Source organism: Falco peregrinus, chromosome 4 (assembly GCF_023634155.1).
Source record: "Falco peregrinus isolate bFalPer1 chromosome 4, bFalPer1.pri, whole genome shotgun sequence".
NCBI classification, from domain to species: domain Eukaryota; kingdom Metazoa; phylum Chordata; class Aves; order Falconiformes; family Falconidae; genus Falco; species Falco peregrinus.
The window spans coordinates 93016509-93035109 of record NC_073724.1 but is presented as its reverse complement, the minus strand read 5'-3'; the positions used below and the strand labels follow the sequence as shown (position 1 = coordinate 93035109).

Below are 18601 nucleotides of genomic sequence, written 5' to 3'. Positions count from 1 at the left end.
CTCCTCGTGTTCATGAGCCCCATCCCCTCCTTCCTTCTCAAGTTTCTTTCCATAACCCTTCCTGACCGAATACTTGTGGCTGACCTTTGCATATTCCATGTAAATTTCCATTGTTCTTACAAACTTTGATGAAGAAACAGCTCACAGTTTATCACATTTCCATATCTTCGGTATGCAGTTTACATGAACTGTAACTTAAACCTTAGCTGAACATATTTCAGTGTTGAAGAGATCTTGGTCCTTATGGCTAGCTAGAATCTTCTGTTTGCAGAAGGGATATGCTCTTTGCATCTAACAAGAAACCAAACTTAAAGTGTACTATTGCACTACATTTTCTTCAGATACTCATCAGTGTTCAGGACGGTTAAGACCAAGCATCCATTTGTAGTACTATGGGGAGTAACAGGATTGACCATGTCTTGATCAGGACATGGTCTAGGCAGGCACTTCTGGTTCTCCTTGTGGAGGATTTAACTCTGCTGCATTTTGTGGCTTATGTGCTGACCAGAGCATCTGTATTGTGCCAGTTCTGCTCTGCCATGGGCAGTGACTGTGTGCAGTCAGGCTCAGGGTGATTTTTTTTTTTTTTTTTTTTTAACCTGGAAGTCTGTGAAGTGAAAATACTTTTTCCAGCATGGAAAACAAAACGGTGGAAATCATCCTGCCAATAGAAGTGCACAAGACTTATGTTTTGCAAGCAGCTTTACAAGTTTTTTTTCTGTCTTGAGACATTTCCTTGTTTTTTGTTCTTGTAGTTAAAGTTTTTCTTATGCTTCCTTACCTGCCAGTTACATTTCCACAGAGAAAATACAAGGTTGAACTACAATTCATGTGGCCAAAGGCCTTGCTTATTTCAGTTGCTAGCGATAAGCTCTGGCACGAATTAAATCTCTCGCTACAGTGGAGAAACCCATCGTCAATCTATTAACAGGTGATTTGTCCCCTGGCTTTTGTGCAAAGTGGAGTCCAAAGAGATTTTAAATATTAACAGGACTTTCTACCGAAGGTGTGGTGTGTGGGGGGTGCTGTTTATTGTTAATAAGCCCCGTGAGCATGTTCAGAACGACTGGCCGCCACGGCCACACGCGGCGCCGCCTGAGAGGACGGACGGGAAAGGGGGAGCGGGCGGGGCTCGCCCCGCCCGCTCCCCCTTTCCCGTCCGTCCTCTCAGGCGGCGCCATTCCCGCCTCCGGCTCGTCTTGGCTGGGCTACGGAAGAAGGGCCGAGCCCGGCCGAGTGCTTTTCATCAGGGGAAGGCTCCGACGGTTTCCGCGGCCATCTGAGGTGAGTATCGCCTCCGCGCCTCGGGTTGAGGGCCCGGTGGGATTGAGGGGCTCGGGGGCGGGCTGGAGCTTGCCCCCCTCAGTGTGAGGGAGCCGTGGCTAGGAGGTGTAACTGCAGTTAACGTGAAGTGCACGGCTTCCCCTTTCCCCTGAAAAAACACTGTTCTCCGTCATCGCTTAGGTGCTTGCAGTGTTTTCAGGGGAAGTTAATCAGCGTGTTTATTTTTCAGCCTCCAAGTGAACCGACGTTTTTACCCTTTCAGAAACAATTAAGCTCTAAGATGTCTGCTGAAAACAACTCATCGGCCCATTAAAACACTGCGTGTGCATAGGTATATACATAAAGCAACGTCTGAACTATCAATACCTTAAAAGCACCAACATTGTGAAGAAAGTATCAAGTCTGTAAATCCAGCGATAGGACATGTGGGAATAGTTCAAAGCTGTGACAGGGGAGGTTTAGGCTGGGCATTAGGAAGCATTTCTTTGCTGAGAGGGCGTTCAAACACTAGAACAGACTTTCTTGGTGCACCAAGCCTGTCAGCATCTAAGAGGCTTTTGGTCAGTACCCTTAATGTTTTAACTTTTGGTCAGCCCTAAAGTGGTCAGGCAGTTGGACTAGATGATTGTTGTGACATACAGAATTAAACTTTGTAACTCAGGATAGATTATAAAGCAGGTATGTTTAATTCACTGGTGGGCATCAGGGTGGATAATTCCAAAAGCACCTGCTGCCCTGACTTCTTTGTGCATGTGTGATTTAAAATATACATTCATACATATTCAATAGATGCCCGAGAATAGGTTGGGTTAGGATAATTAGTCTACCGAGAAGTCATTAACATGTTTCCTCCCATTTGCGCTTGTGCACTATCTCCTTGCTGGGGGTCGTGGGGGTCATTGGGGATGAAGGCTTAGCAGTCTCCCTTGCTCTGAACTTTTCACCTTCACTTTTCATCCAGACTCAGTCGTGTCTTGAGTTTCTTCCAAACCATAAAACAGGACAGATCCAGTTTTCCTATCTCAAGGAGGTTCACATACCAGTGTCTTCTTTTTGGCACACAGAGCATCCCAGGTCCACCTTATTAGTACAAAGGGCCCCAGGACCAGGCCTGATTTGCAAAGTTGTACTCTGAAGCTCCTCGCTTAATTTGCAAAGTCACACTGTGAAGCTCCTCTTTGTACATATAATGAGAATTTAATTATTCTAAGTTTTCCATATCCTATTAATCTAGTTATTTCTAAGCTTTCTATCAGTTGCAGGTCCCTTCCAAGTGAAATATTATGTTCCTATTCCTGCCTGTATCCCTATTCTTTCAGTCAGTCCTTGAGGTTTTTGCACATAAACACTGGTAACTTTTTCCGGTTTGATCCTTCTTGTGCTGTTTTAGATGAGAAATGTCACTGGAAGCTTGAAGCTTATTGTTTATATTATTTGCCTGCGAGTTTTGTTTAGCATTATGAAACAACTTGCAGAAATAAAGGTAGCAAAAAGAAGATGCTGAGTTGTAGGCTTTAGCATTCAAAATTTAAAAATGCAGAGATATGCTGTATGATACTTCAAGTTGAACTTTCTGAAGGCCTCATTTTCAGCAAAATCACAGTAGCAGTGGTTAGGAAGACTAAAGCCGTAATAGAATTACAACTGGCTGGGGACATCAGGGACAACAAGAAAAGCTTCTGTAGATACATTAATAATAAAAGGAAAACTAGGGAAAACATGGGCCCTTTCCGGAAGGAAACAGGAGACCTGGTTACCCAGGACATGGAGAAGGCTAGGGTACTCAATTACTTTTTTGCCTCAGTCTTCACTGGCAAGTGCTCCAGCCATACTGCCCAAATTGCAGAAGGTAAAGGCAGGAACTGGGAGAATGAAGAACTGCCCACTGTAGGAGATGATCAGGTTCAAGACCGTCTAAGGAACCTGAAGGTGCACAAGTCCATAGGTCCTGAGGGAATGGGTGGATGAAGTGGCTAAGCCTTCCATCATGTTTGAGAAGTCGTGGCAGTCTAGTCTGGAAAAGGGGACATGTAACCCCCATTTTTAAAAAGGGAAAAAAAGACCCAGGAAGCTACAGGGAAGTCAGTCTCACCTCTGGGCCCACAAGATCATGGATCAGATCCTCCTGGCTAAGGCACATGGAAAATAAGGAGGTGGTTGGTGACAGCCAACATGGCTTCACTAAGGGCAAATCGTGCCTGACAAATTTGGTGGCCTTCTATGATGGGGTTACAGGACTGACAAGTGAGGGAAGAGCAACTGATGTCATCTACCTGGACATGTGCAAAGCTTTTGACACTGTCCTGCATGGCATCCTTGTCTCTAAACTGGAGAGATGTGGGTTTGAGGGGTAGACCACTTAATGGATGAGGAATTGGCTGGATGGACATGTCAAAGAGTTGTGGTCAATGGCTTGATGTCCAAGTGGAGACTGATGATGAGTGGCGTTCCTCAGGGGTCTGTATTGGGACCGGTGCTCTTCAACATCTTTGTCAGTGACATGGACAATGGGATCAAGTTCACCCTCAACAAGTTTGCTGATGATGCTAAGCTGTGTGGTGCAGTCAACATGCTGGACAGAAAGGATGCCATCCAGAGGGACCTTTACAGGCTTAAGGGGGTGGGCCTGTGTGAACCTCATGAATTTCAACAAGGCCAAGTGCAAGGTCCTGCATGTGGGTCAGGGAAACCTCCATTATCAACACAGGCTAGGCTGAGAATGGATTGATAGCAGCCCTGAGGAGAAGGACTTGGGGGTGCTAGTGGCTGAAAAGCTCAGCATAGCCCAATGATGTGTGCTTGCAGCCCAGAAAGCCAACTGAATCTTGGGCTGCATCAAAAGAAGCATGGCCAGCAGGTTGAAGGAGGTGGTTCTCCACCTCTGCTTGGCTTTTGTGAGACCCCACCTGGACTACTGTGTTCAGCTCTGGAGCCCCCAGCACAAGAAGGACATGGACCTGCAGTGAGTGCAGAGTGCAGAGGAGGGCCATGAAGGTGATCAGAGGGCTGGAGCACCTCTCCTATGAAGACAGGCTGAGAGTTGGAGTTGTTCAGCCTGGAGAAGAGAAGGCTCTGGAGAAACCTTACAGAGTGGCCTTTCAGAATTTAAAGAGGGCCTATAAGAAAGATGGGACAGACTTTTTAGTAGGGCCTACAGTGATAGGACAAGGGGTAATGGTTTTAAACTGAAAGAGGGTAGATTTAGGCTAGATATTATTTTTCCTGTGAGGGTGGTGAGGCACTGGCACAGGCTGCCCAGAGAAGCTGTGGATGCCCCATCCCTGGCAGTGCTCAAGGCCAGGCTGGATGGGGCTTTGAGCAACCTGGTCTAGTGGAAGGTGTCCCTGCCCATGGCAGGGGGGCTGGAACTAGATGATCTTTCACGTTCCTTCCAACCCAAATCATTCTATGATTCTATGAATTGTATTTGTGGTAATGCTGAATGGTTGTAGGTACCCACATTTATCACTCATTATTTTGCTGGGTTTTTTTTTTTTCCTCATGCAGATTATATTAACAACAAATTTCAAAAGAATGAATCAAGGTCATGATAAAGTTTAGAAGACCATCCTGTGAAAGCGAGCGTTTGAAGAGAAGTGTGTTGGACCTAGGCTTGTAAAGAATGGAAGAATACAAAGTGTTGAAAATACTAGGAGAGGGATCCTTTGGCCGAGCTCTCCTAGTTCATCATAGAATCAGTGACCAGAAGTATGCAATGAAGGAAATAAGGCTTCCCATGGTAAGTGTAACACATACATCACATCACCCACCACTTTAAAAAAAAAACCAAAAAACAAACCAATATAATTCTGGATATATTTTTGAAATCCTGAACATTTTTGCTGAGAGTTTTGTGTATTAGACAGGTGTATGGTATGGCTACTATGTAACTATGTCTGAATCAATGTTGATAATAAGTGAGGTAGCAAAATCTGATCTGTTTCAGAAAGCACATGGCTACATTTTGGGAAGTGTAGCACATAGGAAGACACTTAGAATGAAACCCCTGTTCTGCTGATGCCCTTGGCTGCATTCCCATTGATTTCACTGGATAGACATCATCTGCAACACCTAATGAGGAAATTAGCCTCATATTATTGCTGGTAATCAGTTATTCAGGTTACCTTCTCTGCACTTAGCTAAGCAAAAAAAAAAAAATCACAAAATGAGAGGCACTGGCTTTATTGAGGCTGAAGCTCAGTTAATACCTGGGCACTTGGCTTTATACTGAGTTCATGAAGTATAGACTGTCAGCTGTTCCAAAGTCTTTGTGCTGCTTTGTTACATAGTTCTGCATTTTCAAAACATAAAAAGTAATTAAATAAAGTAGCAAAATATCCTCTCAAATTAATAAGAAACAAAACACCACACACCTCCCCCAAAATGAAGAAGTCTTCAGCTAGTAATAAACCATAGATTAAAAAATGATGGGGTTTTCAAGTTTATGAATGTCTTATTAAAATAACTGAAGAACAATTCTTAAAAATGCTTTCCTTTTGGAAAGTGAGGTGCATCATCTGTATGTATGAAAATTTGTTAGTGTGACATTTATATGAGCATACTTACATTTTCAGTCTTCATCTGATGTAGAGAACTCTAGGAAGGAAGCAGTGCTTTTGGCTAAAATGAAACATCCAAATATCGTTGCCTATAAAGAATCATTTGAAGGTAAATATAAAAACTTAAAATACCTTTGTTTATAGTTGCATACTCTCAAGAGATCAAGATTACTTTTATTGTTGTTTATAATACGTTATAAACAAAGTACATGTTTATTGTAATATTTAATACATAGCATGTAGTCAGAGCTTTATAGTAAAAATAACATACTTACTCCACTAACGAAAATACTAATTATTCTTAAATTACCTAAAATTTAGCTGGTGGACATCTGTATATAGTGATGGAATATTGTGATGATGGAGATCTAATGCAAAAGATAAAACACCAAAGAGGAAATTTGTTCCCTGAAGAAAAGGTAAGACATTGTTTTGAACCAAGGACCTAGGAATCCTTTTTCATGTAAACTGAAGCATGCTGCATTGCATAACACAAATTACAGATATACGAACACCTTAAATGAAACAAGGACACTTACAGAAACATTTTTGATTTGATAATTTCCAGAAGAACAGCTGGACTGAAAGGAATAAAAGACAAATTGCTGTCTATATCTGAGAATTGTGCAGGCAGTGTGAAAAAACAGAGTTGGGTTTGCATGCATAAATTTATGCAATTAAGTAAGGATTTAACACAAACTCCAGCCATAATTTCAAGCATGGGAAGAGGTATTGCAAATGGGAAGTAAATAAAGCATTCTGGTAAGATAAATGAAACTAGCCAGGAGACTAAATACTTGCATTTTATGTATGCATATGTATGTTAAATGTTTGAACCATTCAGCAGGCATTAACTTCTTTTATCAGATAGGATATAATATTACTTAGAAAAAGGTCCAAAGTGGCATTGTAGTGATTGAAAACTGCTTCCTGCCACAGTTAGAAGCATCATCTTAATCAAAATGAAAAGACCAGTATCCTCCCCTGATATAATATTTAGGTTGGCCATACATCTCCAAGAACTTTATTTTGTACTTTTAAAAAGAACACATTTCCTTTTAGAAACAGTATGTTATCTCAGTGTGGATTTTTTTAATTTTCTAATTTACTATAAAATTGTAATTCACTTGCTTATAAAATGACCGTCAGGTAAAGTGCCATGTAGTGACTCCCTATCTTCATTATTGTTATGTATTATTAGTTTTCTAGACACAGGTAGTAAACATTTCTTCTGCCATGTTAAAATATACTTTATCTTGAAGAACTCAAGTCTTTCATGCTAACTGGGGGCCATTATGCTACAGTTACTTTTAACTGCCAAGTATTCTGAACATGCTTTATTTTCTTAATGTTTTTTTATCTATTAGTAAAGCATTCATTATATGCAGCATTGAGCTGTTATAACTCTTACTCTTTTCAGATCCTTCATTGGTTTGTGCAGATGTGCCTGGGTGTGAAGCACATTCATGATAAACGTGTGTTGCACAGGGATATCAAATCCAAGGTGAACAAATCCAAGAGCAAGTTTTGTTGCCATTAATAAACTCTCTTCTGCATGCAAAAGTTCAAATCCCTCTTTCACATTTCCTGTTACTGCTGCACACTGTGTTTTTCATTTAGGCTTAAGAATATTAAGTAAATGAAATTGTGGAGTGTATGGAATGACACAATATTGTGGGTGTAAACATCATCTAAGTATACCTGTACCCTTCATGTCCACACTGCACCAATTGCTTGTGACAAACTGCATATAATTTAAATCAATAATAGATGTAGAAAATGTGTATGAAATATGCAGTTTGTAAATAACTTGCCTCTCACTTTTTCTTTGTTACTCTTTCCTAGCAGAAAGAGACAGATTCAGAAGAAAGTGTGACCTTAGTAATTCGAGTACAGCATAGAGATAAGGCATTTCTAAACTCTGATTCTTCTCTGTTCCTGATGCTGGAGCTTTAGGCCCATATAAACTTTCTATGTCCCTTTAAACATAGTTCTTCTTTCTTTTTTTTAATTTTGGTGGAAATGTTAGGAGAAGCAAGGAAAAGGATATATAAGGATAAAATATCAGAAGTGATAGTCACTTTTTTGTATATACAAACTGCAGAAATGTTTCCTAGAATAATGTTTAACTGTGTTAATCTATGCTCTTGAAATGCAGAACATCTTCCTCACTCAAAATGGAAAAGTCAAATTAGGAGATTTTGGATCTGCACGCCTTCTTGCACAGTATGTGGATATCTCCACTGATCTCAGTGGTGTAAAGTTTTATTTTACCACTGATAAGTAGTACAGAGTTGTTAAATAATTACTTTTCATCTGGCATTTCTTCTTTGTCATTTCAATAGTCCGGTGTCATATGCTTGCACATATGTGGGAACTCCTTATTATGTTCCTCCAGAAATATGGGAAAATACACCATACAACAACAAAAGGTATTAGTGTTTTCAGTGGTCACAAATAATGCCTGACTGATGTATGTCTTTTTATTGTTGACTCATTCTGGTTTTGTGGCTTATCCATATTTGGTTTAGAGAAGATATTGAGCTGAAGAATATTTAGAAAGAGGTAATTACAGGTTTTTTAAGATGAAAAGGCATAAATTCCTCCTTACTTGGGTAACTAAGAGTACAGTGTCTTTAGTCTTACAAGTTTGAAAACTGGTGTGAGACCTCTCTCTGTGTTTGGGAAAGTAAATATATACATACAAACATACACACGTATGTATGTATGCACGCACACATATATATATTTATGTGTTTGTGTCTTTTTTGCTGGTCTTGCTTTTTTGGCTGGTCATATTTTTTTAAGCTCTCCTTGCCAGTCCTGATAATGCAGGGATAATGGCTACAGGACTGATGACTTAGATTTATACAGCCCAGTTGTTCTGGTCTTTATGCAAGAACTTCTGAGAGCATCTTGATAGTATGGTGTTTATGTCTTCCTCCTAGACTCCCAAAATCCTAAGTCACTTTACATTCCCTCCCCTAGATGTGTTCTGTGACCCCACTTGTACCTGAACCAAGTGATTTATTTTCCAGAGGAGGGAAGAAACCTTCTAGCACTTAAGTTTTTTTCTGCTCCTCTTGCAAGAAAGGCATCAGTTGCTTCTTGTGCAGGTGGCACTTTTGGTGGAAGACAATGTTTTTTTTCTCAGGAGAACTCTTAATGCCAAGGCCAGAATTCCAGCTCTCAGGATTAGGATTGTGTGCCTGCCTTCTTATGTTAAGGGCCAAGGTATACAAAGGCTTTCAAGTGTGGAAGGATAAATATTTTTGCATCAAATCATTGAAGAGGTATTCTAGGAATAAAAAGCCACCTACCACTGTATGATAGTCATCCTTTTTTACATCTGGGTAGGATAAAATAAGCAAGATAATTTCCACTGGAGAGGTTAAACCCATAATTGTATTGGTTTTTATGGTTGCTTACATTTCTTTTTAGTTTATTCAATTCAGTTATGTACACATATTAATTTCATTTTTTCTAGGCAGGATATTAAATTGTAATTTTTGGTTCAAAATTTCTCATCTTTCTCTATACCTACAGTGATATATGGTCTCTGGGATGTATTCTGTATGAACTATGCACTCTTAGACATCCGGTAAGTATAGTTTTATTGCTATCAAAAAAAGGTTTGGAATTCCTTAAAACTTAATTAGCAGTTAGGTGTAGTTTGGTGGATTCACGGTCAATTATATATTTGACTGACATGTTTGCTTGCTGCTTCTGAAAGAGGGAAGTATTGCTCCACCCTTCCCACCCCTCTTCCACTACATCTGTTCTTCAGCAGCTCTTGGGACCTTTTGGACCCTTCTGTAAAACACTCCATTTTCTACACTGTTAGAAAGCAATTCTTTTTTTCTTTCTTGGTTAATTTTCCTCAATATCAGTGAGGTGATATGGGCTTATTAAGGAGTCTAGCAGCTGCCAGACTGGTTCCAGATATCTGCAGGGGTATTGCAATGAGCACTGTGTTTTACAAGATCGGGATGATTACAGAAGGTGGAGGCAAGGACACTCAAAATCTTTGCTAGTGAGAATATATTGTGTGCAAGTATAGCAAAATGTAGTGAGCTATAAGCAGTTTTGTACCTTGCATCAGTGATATATCTGTTTGCTTATTTTTCAAATCAAATAAGTCACTGTCCAAGCACTATCCTGCTATTGGGACAGTGGGAGCCTTGATGGATGGTTCTGCCTTTCTGTTATTTCTGGGACGCTGTCTTTTACAGTGTTGATGCTATGCTTCTTATTTGATAACTTCCTCTGGCTTCTATATACAGACACATGGCTAACATGAGAGCCCTTATCAGGGTGTTTTGCAAGACAATGAGACCATCCTAACTTAAGGTTATTTCATCTTAGTTTTTTTAATCATCAGTTTCCTTTCATTGAGCTAATCCTATCCCATGAAATCCTGTGTATCAGCAAAAGGTTCTCTACAGCTGCAACTACTAGCAGTGCAAGAGTTTATTTTACACTGTACGTAACTGAGTGATAAAGGAGTCTGTGCATAGATGTGTGTTGACCTAAGTAGGTCTGTGGCAAGATGTTGGCAGTCTCATAGCTATTCAGGAAGTGCTCAGAGCCAAGATACCAAGGACTGAAGTATTTTTCCCTTTTCAGCAGCAGTGAAACATTATGTGTCTGGTTTTATGTGATGGTCACATGTGTTCTTGCATAATCTATCAGAGGTGATATAAAAGGATGCCGCACACCACAGATGCTTGGCACTCTGCAGCCAAGCCAGTGGGGTGTGCCACGAGAAAACTTTCTTCATGGAGATAGAAGTTCTCAGCTGTTTTCTCTCAGGCTGTTGCCATCCATAGTTATAGCTGTCGCTGCTGATACTGCAGTTGACCAATGACTTGTACCTGGAAGCAGTAATTCCTGACTGAAGACGGGTTAACAGTTAGCTGAGGAAAGTAAAAACTTCAGCCATTTCATGTAGATTTGCAAGAGGAAATTGGTACCTTTACAGGTTACTTTTGATGATTATTCTTTTTTAATCAAAGTCTGCATCTTTCCTGGCTGACAGTTTCATTCTTGCAGTTTGCTTCTGATCTCAAGTATACAAAGTAAAGCACGCCAAGATGATCCAAATTTCCTCAATGCCATATTGCTATTAAAATAAAATTTGAACAATCCTAAATTTATTGGAGTAACTCCCGCCTGGTTTCCAGTTGTACAGGTTAGTTTGCAATGTCTGTTATGCTCTGGTTTTAGACAAACTTTGTATGCAAACTATGACATTTTCATTCTCAGCAAATTTCTGTCAGTGTTAACATAATCAAAAGCCTATGTAATAGCCCTACAAAATGTAAAGCTACTGATGTATTGACTCAGGGTCATCATTCCCCACCTCTGAAACAGCCCTGAAACTGTCAGACTGTGTTCCAAATCAGTATGGTAATAGGCAGCCTACATAAATACATACCAAGCATTTTTATATAATAGGTGTTAAGCTTGGTCTTAAATTGTATCAGCTTTTTTCTACCTTATGCTTAAGCTCCATGGTCTAATGTTTGTTTGTTTTTAATGCAGTTTCAAGCCAACAGCTGGAAACAGCTCATCCTTAAGATATGCAAAGGGTCCTATAATCCACTACCATCTCATTATTCCTATGAACTTCATTATTTAATAAAACAGATGTTTAAAAGAAATCCCCAGAATCGTCCATCAGCCAGTACTATTCTTGCAAGAGGTTCCCTAACCAAACTTATAAAAAATTGTTTGCCTTCTGAGGTACGATATATTCTTTATCTCTAGATTTAAGCAACAGTATGTACATTTTAGATACTAAATCAGTTTCTTTTGTAGTTTGTTAGTGTATCACAATATGAAAAGTAGTGTTGTGTAGGTCCTGCTCTAAAAGCCATAAATAGAGCTGTAGACTTCTCAGAAAACAGTTTTTAGAAGGGTTTGTTTTGAAAATAAAAGTTGAATATTGACACGATGCTGCTAAAATTAAATATTGTTAGCTGTTATCCATTACAATGCTTTTATATGGCGAGTTTATTTTTAACAAATAGCATATACTGTAATTTAAGAAAGTTTAAAATGGTACAATATTTGCATCTCTTCATACATATTCCAGATGGCAAATGAATTTGACCAGGTATTAAAGGAAACCAAGAAACTTGAAGGCAATGCAGCAAGGCCAAAGGGTAAATCAGCAACATTTTTATTTATGTAAGAAATTATAAAATGGCTAGGAATTGTAAGATCTTAAACACAGCTAGAAACAGTATTATGTGTTCAAATCCACTTTTAATTATTTCAAAATCTAATATTATTGAATCTATATGGAAAAATGCTTGAAGGGCATAAATTATATTCCCACATGAGAAGTACAGTGCAAAGCTGCAATGCATACATTGTAGGTCTTAAGATTTGTGTTAGAATTAAACTTTTCAATTTTAAAATAGGCAAACCTTTCAGCTGTTGCATATACATTAAATATGATGGTGCTTTCTTTCCCAGAACACAGTGAAGCAACTTATTTTCATTATTTAATTTTTAGAGAGAATGTTGGATTTTTTCTTGTGCATAAATTTAGTTACACCAAAATTTGTACACATTTGGAACTCAATAGTAGAGGGACTCCCTGTTGAGAATGAGCTACGTTGACTGAATTGTGAAGAAGCTTTCACATAATTTTCATTGCTTGGTTCAGTGCTGTTGCTGCCATACCTCTAGAATACCACTGTACCACAAATGCTTGCTAAAGGCATTAACTCTTGAATCTGTTCCTTAATGTATCAGGTAATGTCATGGCTGCTGGAAGCTCAAATAATAAGAAAGAAAATAGGGTAAGTATTCAAATATACATATAATATTTGTATTTTAGTAATTTAGAATGTTCTGTATTACAGAAAAGTTCATACGGAAATTTATTAGTATGCTGAATCATAGATCAGCCTACTAGGTCAGCTGTCGTCTGTGTTCAAATTACAGAGATTTCCTGTGCATTTCCCATGTAACATTTTTATGCTTCCCATTAGTTTAGTTTCAAAGAGGATTTCGTTATAGCCCTGTCAAACCCTGTGCCCCCAAAAAAACCCTCTCCTATTTTTCTAAGTTTTGGGATACTGCAAAAATTGATGCATTTTCTTTGCTTTAGGGGCACATTTTGAACACGCTGCTGTGAAAATGGTCTAATCTGGACATAATCTTCAGTAGGTTTTAGGGCCCATGTGAGATTTCAGGTGAGGAGAATTAAGTCACAGGTGGCCAAGAAGTCATCCATGGGTACATTACAGCACAGCCTAGTGCAGCCTTGTTGAGTATATTTTTCAAAACATGTTGCCAGTAGCACTTCTTTTTTTTCTTTTGATAAACCTGTCAGTCTGAGGAGCTTAATATTTGGGTGCATCTTCCTTTCCCTGGGACTATGACTCATTTGTCTTTATATTGCTGCTGTTCTTAAATGTAAAAAAAACCAACTGCAAACTGCATCAAGTAACTACATATGTGTAACTTGAAACATGTCAAAAAATGGCATGCAGTGTGAAATGCAGTGCAGTAATACATACAGTGCAATTGCAATTGGCTTCATGGTGTCAGTGGATTCATTTTCAGACCTTTAGACCACCCATTTTACAGCAAAACTCAAATAATGCCATGTTAATGTTACGGCTTTGTTTTTCTTGACAGCAAGGATAATGATTAATACAGTCTTTATTCTTTTAAAGCGAAGTAAAGATGAAAGTAGCAAGCATAGCCCCTTAGAAAGGAAAAATATTACTAAGGATTTGAGTGAAGGCATAAAGGAACAAAGGAAGTCCAATGAAAAGGGTAAGTTGTACAGTTTTAAGACTGATGCATTTCCCTCTGTGTGGTGATATCTAAATGTCAGCGATCCAGCTGTTTAAACAGGTAGAGCATACAAGTCTGCACCTATAGAAAACGATGCCACTGTTACTTCTGTGATGATATTGATTCTTACTGCTTATCTGAGATCTAAAAGAAAAATTTAAAAAAAACCAATCTTGGCCAAAGGATTAGAAAATGACTGAAAACATTTGGTGTAGAGTAAATGTATGGTGAACTCTTACCAAGCTCGGATTTGTGCCCATAGAATCAGATACCACTGTCAGCGAAGTGCTGTATGCTTAGTACGAGTTTGCATGGACAGAGAATGAAGCTGGATACTGTTTATCATCCTTTTTTTGTTGTTGTTGCAATTGCAGTAGAAACTTCTGATGTCCTCCCAGGAATTACTGATGTGTCACATCCCCACAGGAGGCAATGGGAAAAGAAGATATCCAATACTGTAGTGGATATCCTGGAAAATGCATCCTTGCTTTCCTCCAGTTTTACATCGGAAGAGGCTAAAAGTAAGATTTAATTAAATATGGGTTTAATTCAAGTAATATCAGTGATTCTTTACAGATTTTAAAAGCCAAAACTTTACAGGGCATATTTAAAATGACGTCAAAATAATTTTAAAATATTTAGTAACAAACACTCAACAAGTCCACTGTGCTGAAGAGAATTTCTTAGTGGTCTTGTGTGACAAGAGGACTGCAAAGAGCAAGAAAGCCACAGATAACATTAGCAACCCTAGAATTAAAATCATTGCTAAGAAATTGTCCTATCAACCCTCCTCTTAGTATACCATTTGTGGGGGTAACACTGAGGAATTAATCTGATGCAGAATGCCACTGCCTGTCTTTCATTAGGAGCATATAACATGCATACCACTACTTCTGTTGTCATTTAACATACAGATAATGCCAATGACAAGAACTATTAATGATATACTTCAGATGTGAGGCAGAGATTTTGCTTCCACATCAACAGCTTTTAATTAGAACACATAACATGGGGTTTCTCCTGGAAAATGTTTCGGTTTTGAAATGCCCTACACTGTATGCAATTACTATAATTATTTTATGTGATTATGGATACGTATTCTAAGTAAATGTGAATAGATGCTATTGAAATAAATAATCAAGATATGAGTAGTTAGAAAATTCCCAAGCTGTGGTAGGAACGTTACATGATAATTATATGCAGGGCAAGGGAAGAGGACAGAAGAATGCATGTATTCAGGTGTTCTGCTATTAAAAGGCACTCCCTGATAGCAGAAGGTTCCACTGTGGCCTTCTGACATTTTCTTTCCTCTTAATGTTGGTAATGTCAGCCTCAGTGTGTTGAGAGGTCAGCGGTGCTGCAGACAGAAACATCTAGACTCTTTTCTTCCTGTATTTCTCTTTTGAATATGGTCTTTGTAATCAATGCTGCTAATGCGATTTTATGTAAGTAGTATTTATTAATGATTTTATACCTAGGTGGCTGCATTATAAACTACAGTGAAAACAAGCCACGTAAGCAGTGGAACAAGGAAACTCCTCAGACCCTGATGGACATTCTCAGTAACGCAGATGTCAGCTTAGCATTTAAAACATACACAATTTATAAACCAGGTAAATCCCCAGTTTGTGAGCAAACATTTTTGCAAACAGGTTTATTAATAAAGACTGTTGGGTTTGGTTTTTTTACATGCATAAGCCCCTATGTATAGAGATTGTGCATTTGAATTCATGTCCCAACAGGCTATTTCAGGTTTTTTATTTACCACATGAAACGTGGGCTCACAAAAAGCCAGGTTTAGAATTCACAAGTGACTGTACATCTCTACTACATCTCTTTATGATGGACTTTCACTTGCAGCTCAATAGCTGAATGAGGTTGTGGCAAAAATGCAGCCACTGTAGAGCCCTGTGTTCCCCATCCTGCTAAGCAGCCTGGTGTATGTGTTAGGGAGGTGCAATAAAATACACGGTAGCCCCATCAGGTAAACCCACCTTCACAAAATCAGTAGTGCCTTATCTTGATGACAGGATGGTAAGATGGCACAGCTAAACATAACTGTCATCTATAGATGTGCACAGCCACAGTCGTAAATACTTGTTCTGCACATCAGCTGCACTATTATCTCCCCACTTAGAATAGGTAACAGCTTGTACTGGGATCTGCTAAGAACCGCAGGCAAATTAGAAAGACTATATCATATTCATATTCTTAATAATTTTATTTTGAAAATTAAAGTATTTTGGTAACATTTTCTAACTTTTTCATTTTTGTGTTTTAAAAGCTTCTGAAAATATATTAAAAGGTCCACTTTCTGATGAAACTGAAGCATCTGATGAAGTAGACGGTGAACATGAAGCTATTGTCATAGATTCTGAGAGACTGGAGCCTAGATCCGATGACGATGACACGTATGTCCAAATGACATCCTTACATTTTTGTTTTCTTTGGTTCCTCAAAGTGATTCTTCCAAAAAGACATTCCCCTGAGAAAAATCAGTATTTTTCTCAGCATCTAAATCCATCCCTCTCCTACATAATGATACTAACATTTGATGGTATTTGATATCTTACAGGTTTTCTTTGCTATATTTATGGTTATCGATGATGTTGAGATTAAACAAGTTGCTTGTTATTAGCAGATTGCTAATAATTTGCTGATGACTTTGCAAAAATGAAAGTACAAGATGCAGTTAGATCCACAGGAAAGTGCAAAACCTTCTTGCATGAAACATCTTTGCACTCTGACCTTGGAATCATAACCAGTGGCAAAACCACTTGCCTAGCAGTATGTTTGCTGTATGTGTGTACTCTTTCATGCACAGTGCAATAAAATCACTTTGGTACCTTATTACTGAGACGTGTTTGTAGAAACTTTTTAATGTTGGTGACCTACTTCTGGCTTTGAAAGAGCAGAGTGTACATCAACACACTCTGAACAGAAATACTGTATTTTACAGATGTGTGTATGATTTGGGGGGGTTCTTGGGTTCTCAGAATCTCAATTTATGTCATTGTTTATTTCTGTGGCACTTGGAGATAAACTTCTTAGGCATGCATTACCGCAGTTCAGCTGCCAGCTATTAATATCAACACATTTGCAGTCTCCTAGATGCATTTGCTTTTGCTTTTGATAAAACTTATTTGGGTAAATTCAAAAGAGAACATCTACTGGGTCCTTAATCACCATGCTTCAGGAAATAACTCTCTCATGTTGATATTTTTAACATAATTGTTCCTAGTTGTAGGGTAATTTTTTTGGGGGGAAAGCAAATACAGATTTATAAATTTGGTTTTTGTTTTGCAAAATAACATTCTGAAATCTATTTTTAGGGACTTTGAGGAAGATGACCCAGACTGGGTGTCAGAACTGAAAATGATATTGAAACACAGTGACTGAAAACTTGAATTTACCTACAATAACTGAGGTTAGGCTTGCCAGTATTTATAATCCAAGTTATTGTTGTTAATAGTTGCAGTTATTAATAAAATTATTTCAGTCAAAAAAATCTGAGTGGGCATGTTTTCTGCATCACAAAACAAAGGGTGGAAAATGCATGACAAACTTTTTTAGCTGGAACACTTTCAAATAAATAAATAAGCCTAGATATTAAATGTATTTTGAGTTGGTAATAGCTTTGCAGAAATGTTTAGTCAAAAGCATTAGCACTAATAGCATTGTTCAGATTGCCTCCTTGTCATGTTTCAAAGAGATGGTGTAACACTATGAGAATGTGTAAAGTTTTAATCCCTGACCACATACAGAAATATTACATTGTGGTGGGTTGACCCTGGCTGGATACCAGGTGCCCACCAAAGCTGCTCTGTCACTCCCCTCCTCAGCTGCGCAGGGGAGAGAAAATATAACAAAAGGCTCACGGGTCCAGATAAGGACAAGGAGAGATCACTCATCCAGTAGCATCATGGGCAGAACAGACATGACTTGGGGAAATTAGTTTTATTTATTACCAATCAATATTAGATTGAGATAATGAGAAATAAACCCAAATCTTAAAACACCTTCTCCCCACTCCTCCCTTCTTCCTGGGCTTAACTTTACTCGTGATTTTCTCTACCTTCTCCTCCTACAGCAGCACAGAGGGACAGGGAATGGGGCTGCGGTCAGTTCATCACATGCTGTCTCTGCCACTCCTTCTTCTTCAGAGGAGAACTCCTCACACTCTTCCCCTGCTCCAGAGTGGGGTCCCTCCCACGGAAGACAGTCTTCTGTGAATTTCTCCAGCGTGGGTCCTTCCCACGGGCTGCAGTTCTCACACCCTGCCCCAGCCGGGTCCCCCCACGGGTGCCGTCCCTCAGGCACAGCCGGCTCCAGCCTGGGTCCCCCCGGGGTCCCCAGCCCCGCCAGCAAACCTGCCCCAGCCCGGGCTCCTCTCCCCGCGGGGCCACAGGCCCTGCCAGGAGCTGCTCCAGCGTGGGCTGCCCACGGGTCACAGCCTCCCGCGGGCACCCACCTGCTCCACCATGGACCTCCACAGGCTGCAGGGGCACAGGCTGCCTCACCGTGGTCTTCAGCATGGGCTGCAGGGGAATCTGCTCCAGCGCCTGGAGCACCTCCTGCCCCTCCTGCACTGACCTGTGGGGGGGTGTCTGCAGGGCTGTTTCTTTCATGTATTCTCACTCCTCTCTTTGGCCTCAGTTGCAGTTTTCCCCTTCTTCTTAATACGCTATCCCTGAGGTGCTACCACCATCGCTGATGGGCTCGGCCTTGGCCAGCGGTGGGTCCATCTCGGAACCGGCTGGCACTGGCTCTGTGGGACAAGGGAGAAGCTTCTGGCATCTTCTCACAGAAGCTGCCCCTGTAGCCCCCGCCGCCTCGCCGTGCAAACCCGATATGTACATAGTAGGAATAACCGATCTTGTCTGAAGGGCATATTACAGAAAACATTTAGCTATGCTACATATCTGAGCCTTGAGATCATG

The 18601-nt window shown here is 39.7% G+C and overlaps 1 protein-coding gene across 9 annotated transcripts; it reads left to right on the top strand.

The window, feature by feature from the left end:
* Nucleotides 1-1156: 1156 nt before the first annotated feature.
* NEK3 (NIMA related kinase 3) lies at nucleotides 1157-17883 on the top strand. 9 transcript variants are annotated; one of them, XM_027790685.2, is made up of 17 exons: nucleotides 1157-1284; nucleotides 4792-5023; nucleotides 5859-5952; nucleotides 6165-6262; nucleotides 7264-7347; nucleotides 8002-8069; nucleotides 8189-8275; nucleotides 9390-9444; nucleotides 11388-11588; nucleotides 11941-12010; nucleotides 12609-12655; nucleotides 13538-13640; nucleotides 14036-14182; nucleotides 15140-15274; nucleotides 15946-16072; nucleotides 16994-17088; nucleotides 17752-17883. In XM_027790685.2, the coding sequence occupies exons 2-16, from the start codon at nucleotides 4907-4909 to the stop codon at nucleotides 17058-17060; spliced, it is 1500 nt and encodes a 499-aa protein (XP_027646486.1). In that variant the 5' UTR covers nucleotides 1157-1284; nucleotides 4792-4906; the 3' UTR covers nucleotides 17061-17088; nucleotides 17752-17883. The 9 variants fall into 9 exon arrangements, with proteins under 9 accessions (XP_027646486.1, XP_027646488.1, XP_027646485.1 ...); XM_027790687.2 differs by lacking the exon at nucleotides 17752-17883 and having other exon boundaries at nucleotides 11493-11588; nucleotides 16994-17183; XM_027790684.2 differs by lacking the exon at nucleotides 17752-17883 and having other exon boundaries at nucleotides 16994-17182.
* Nucleotides 17884-18601: the final 718 nt, after the last annotated feature.

What these genes read in the sequence shown, in the direction of transcription:
- NEK3 (XM_027790685.2), top strand. Translation starts at nt 4,907, where the DNA reads ATGGAAGAATACAAAGTGTTGAAAATACTAGGAGAGGGATCCTTTGGC. An exon ending in TATGCACTCTTAGACATCCG is followed by an intron (nt 9,445 to 11,387) that starts GTAAGTATAGTT and finishes TTTTTAATGCAG; the next exon opens with TTTCAAGCCAACAGCTGGAA. An exon ending in ATACACAATTTATAAACCAG is followed by an intron (nt 15,275 to 15,945) that starts GTAAATCCCCAG and finishes GTGTTTTAAAAG; the next exon opens with CTTCTGAAAATATATTAAAA.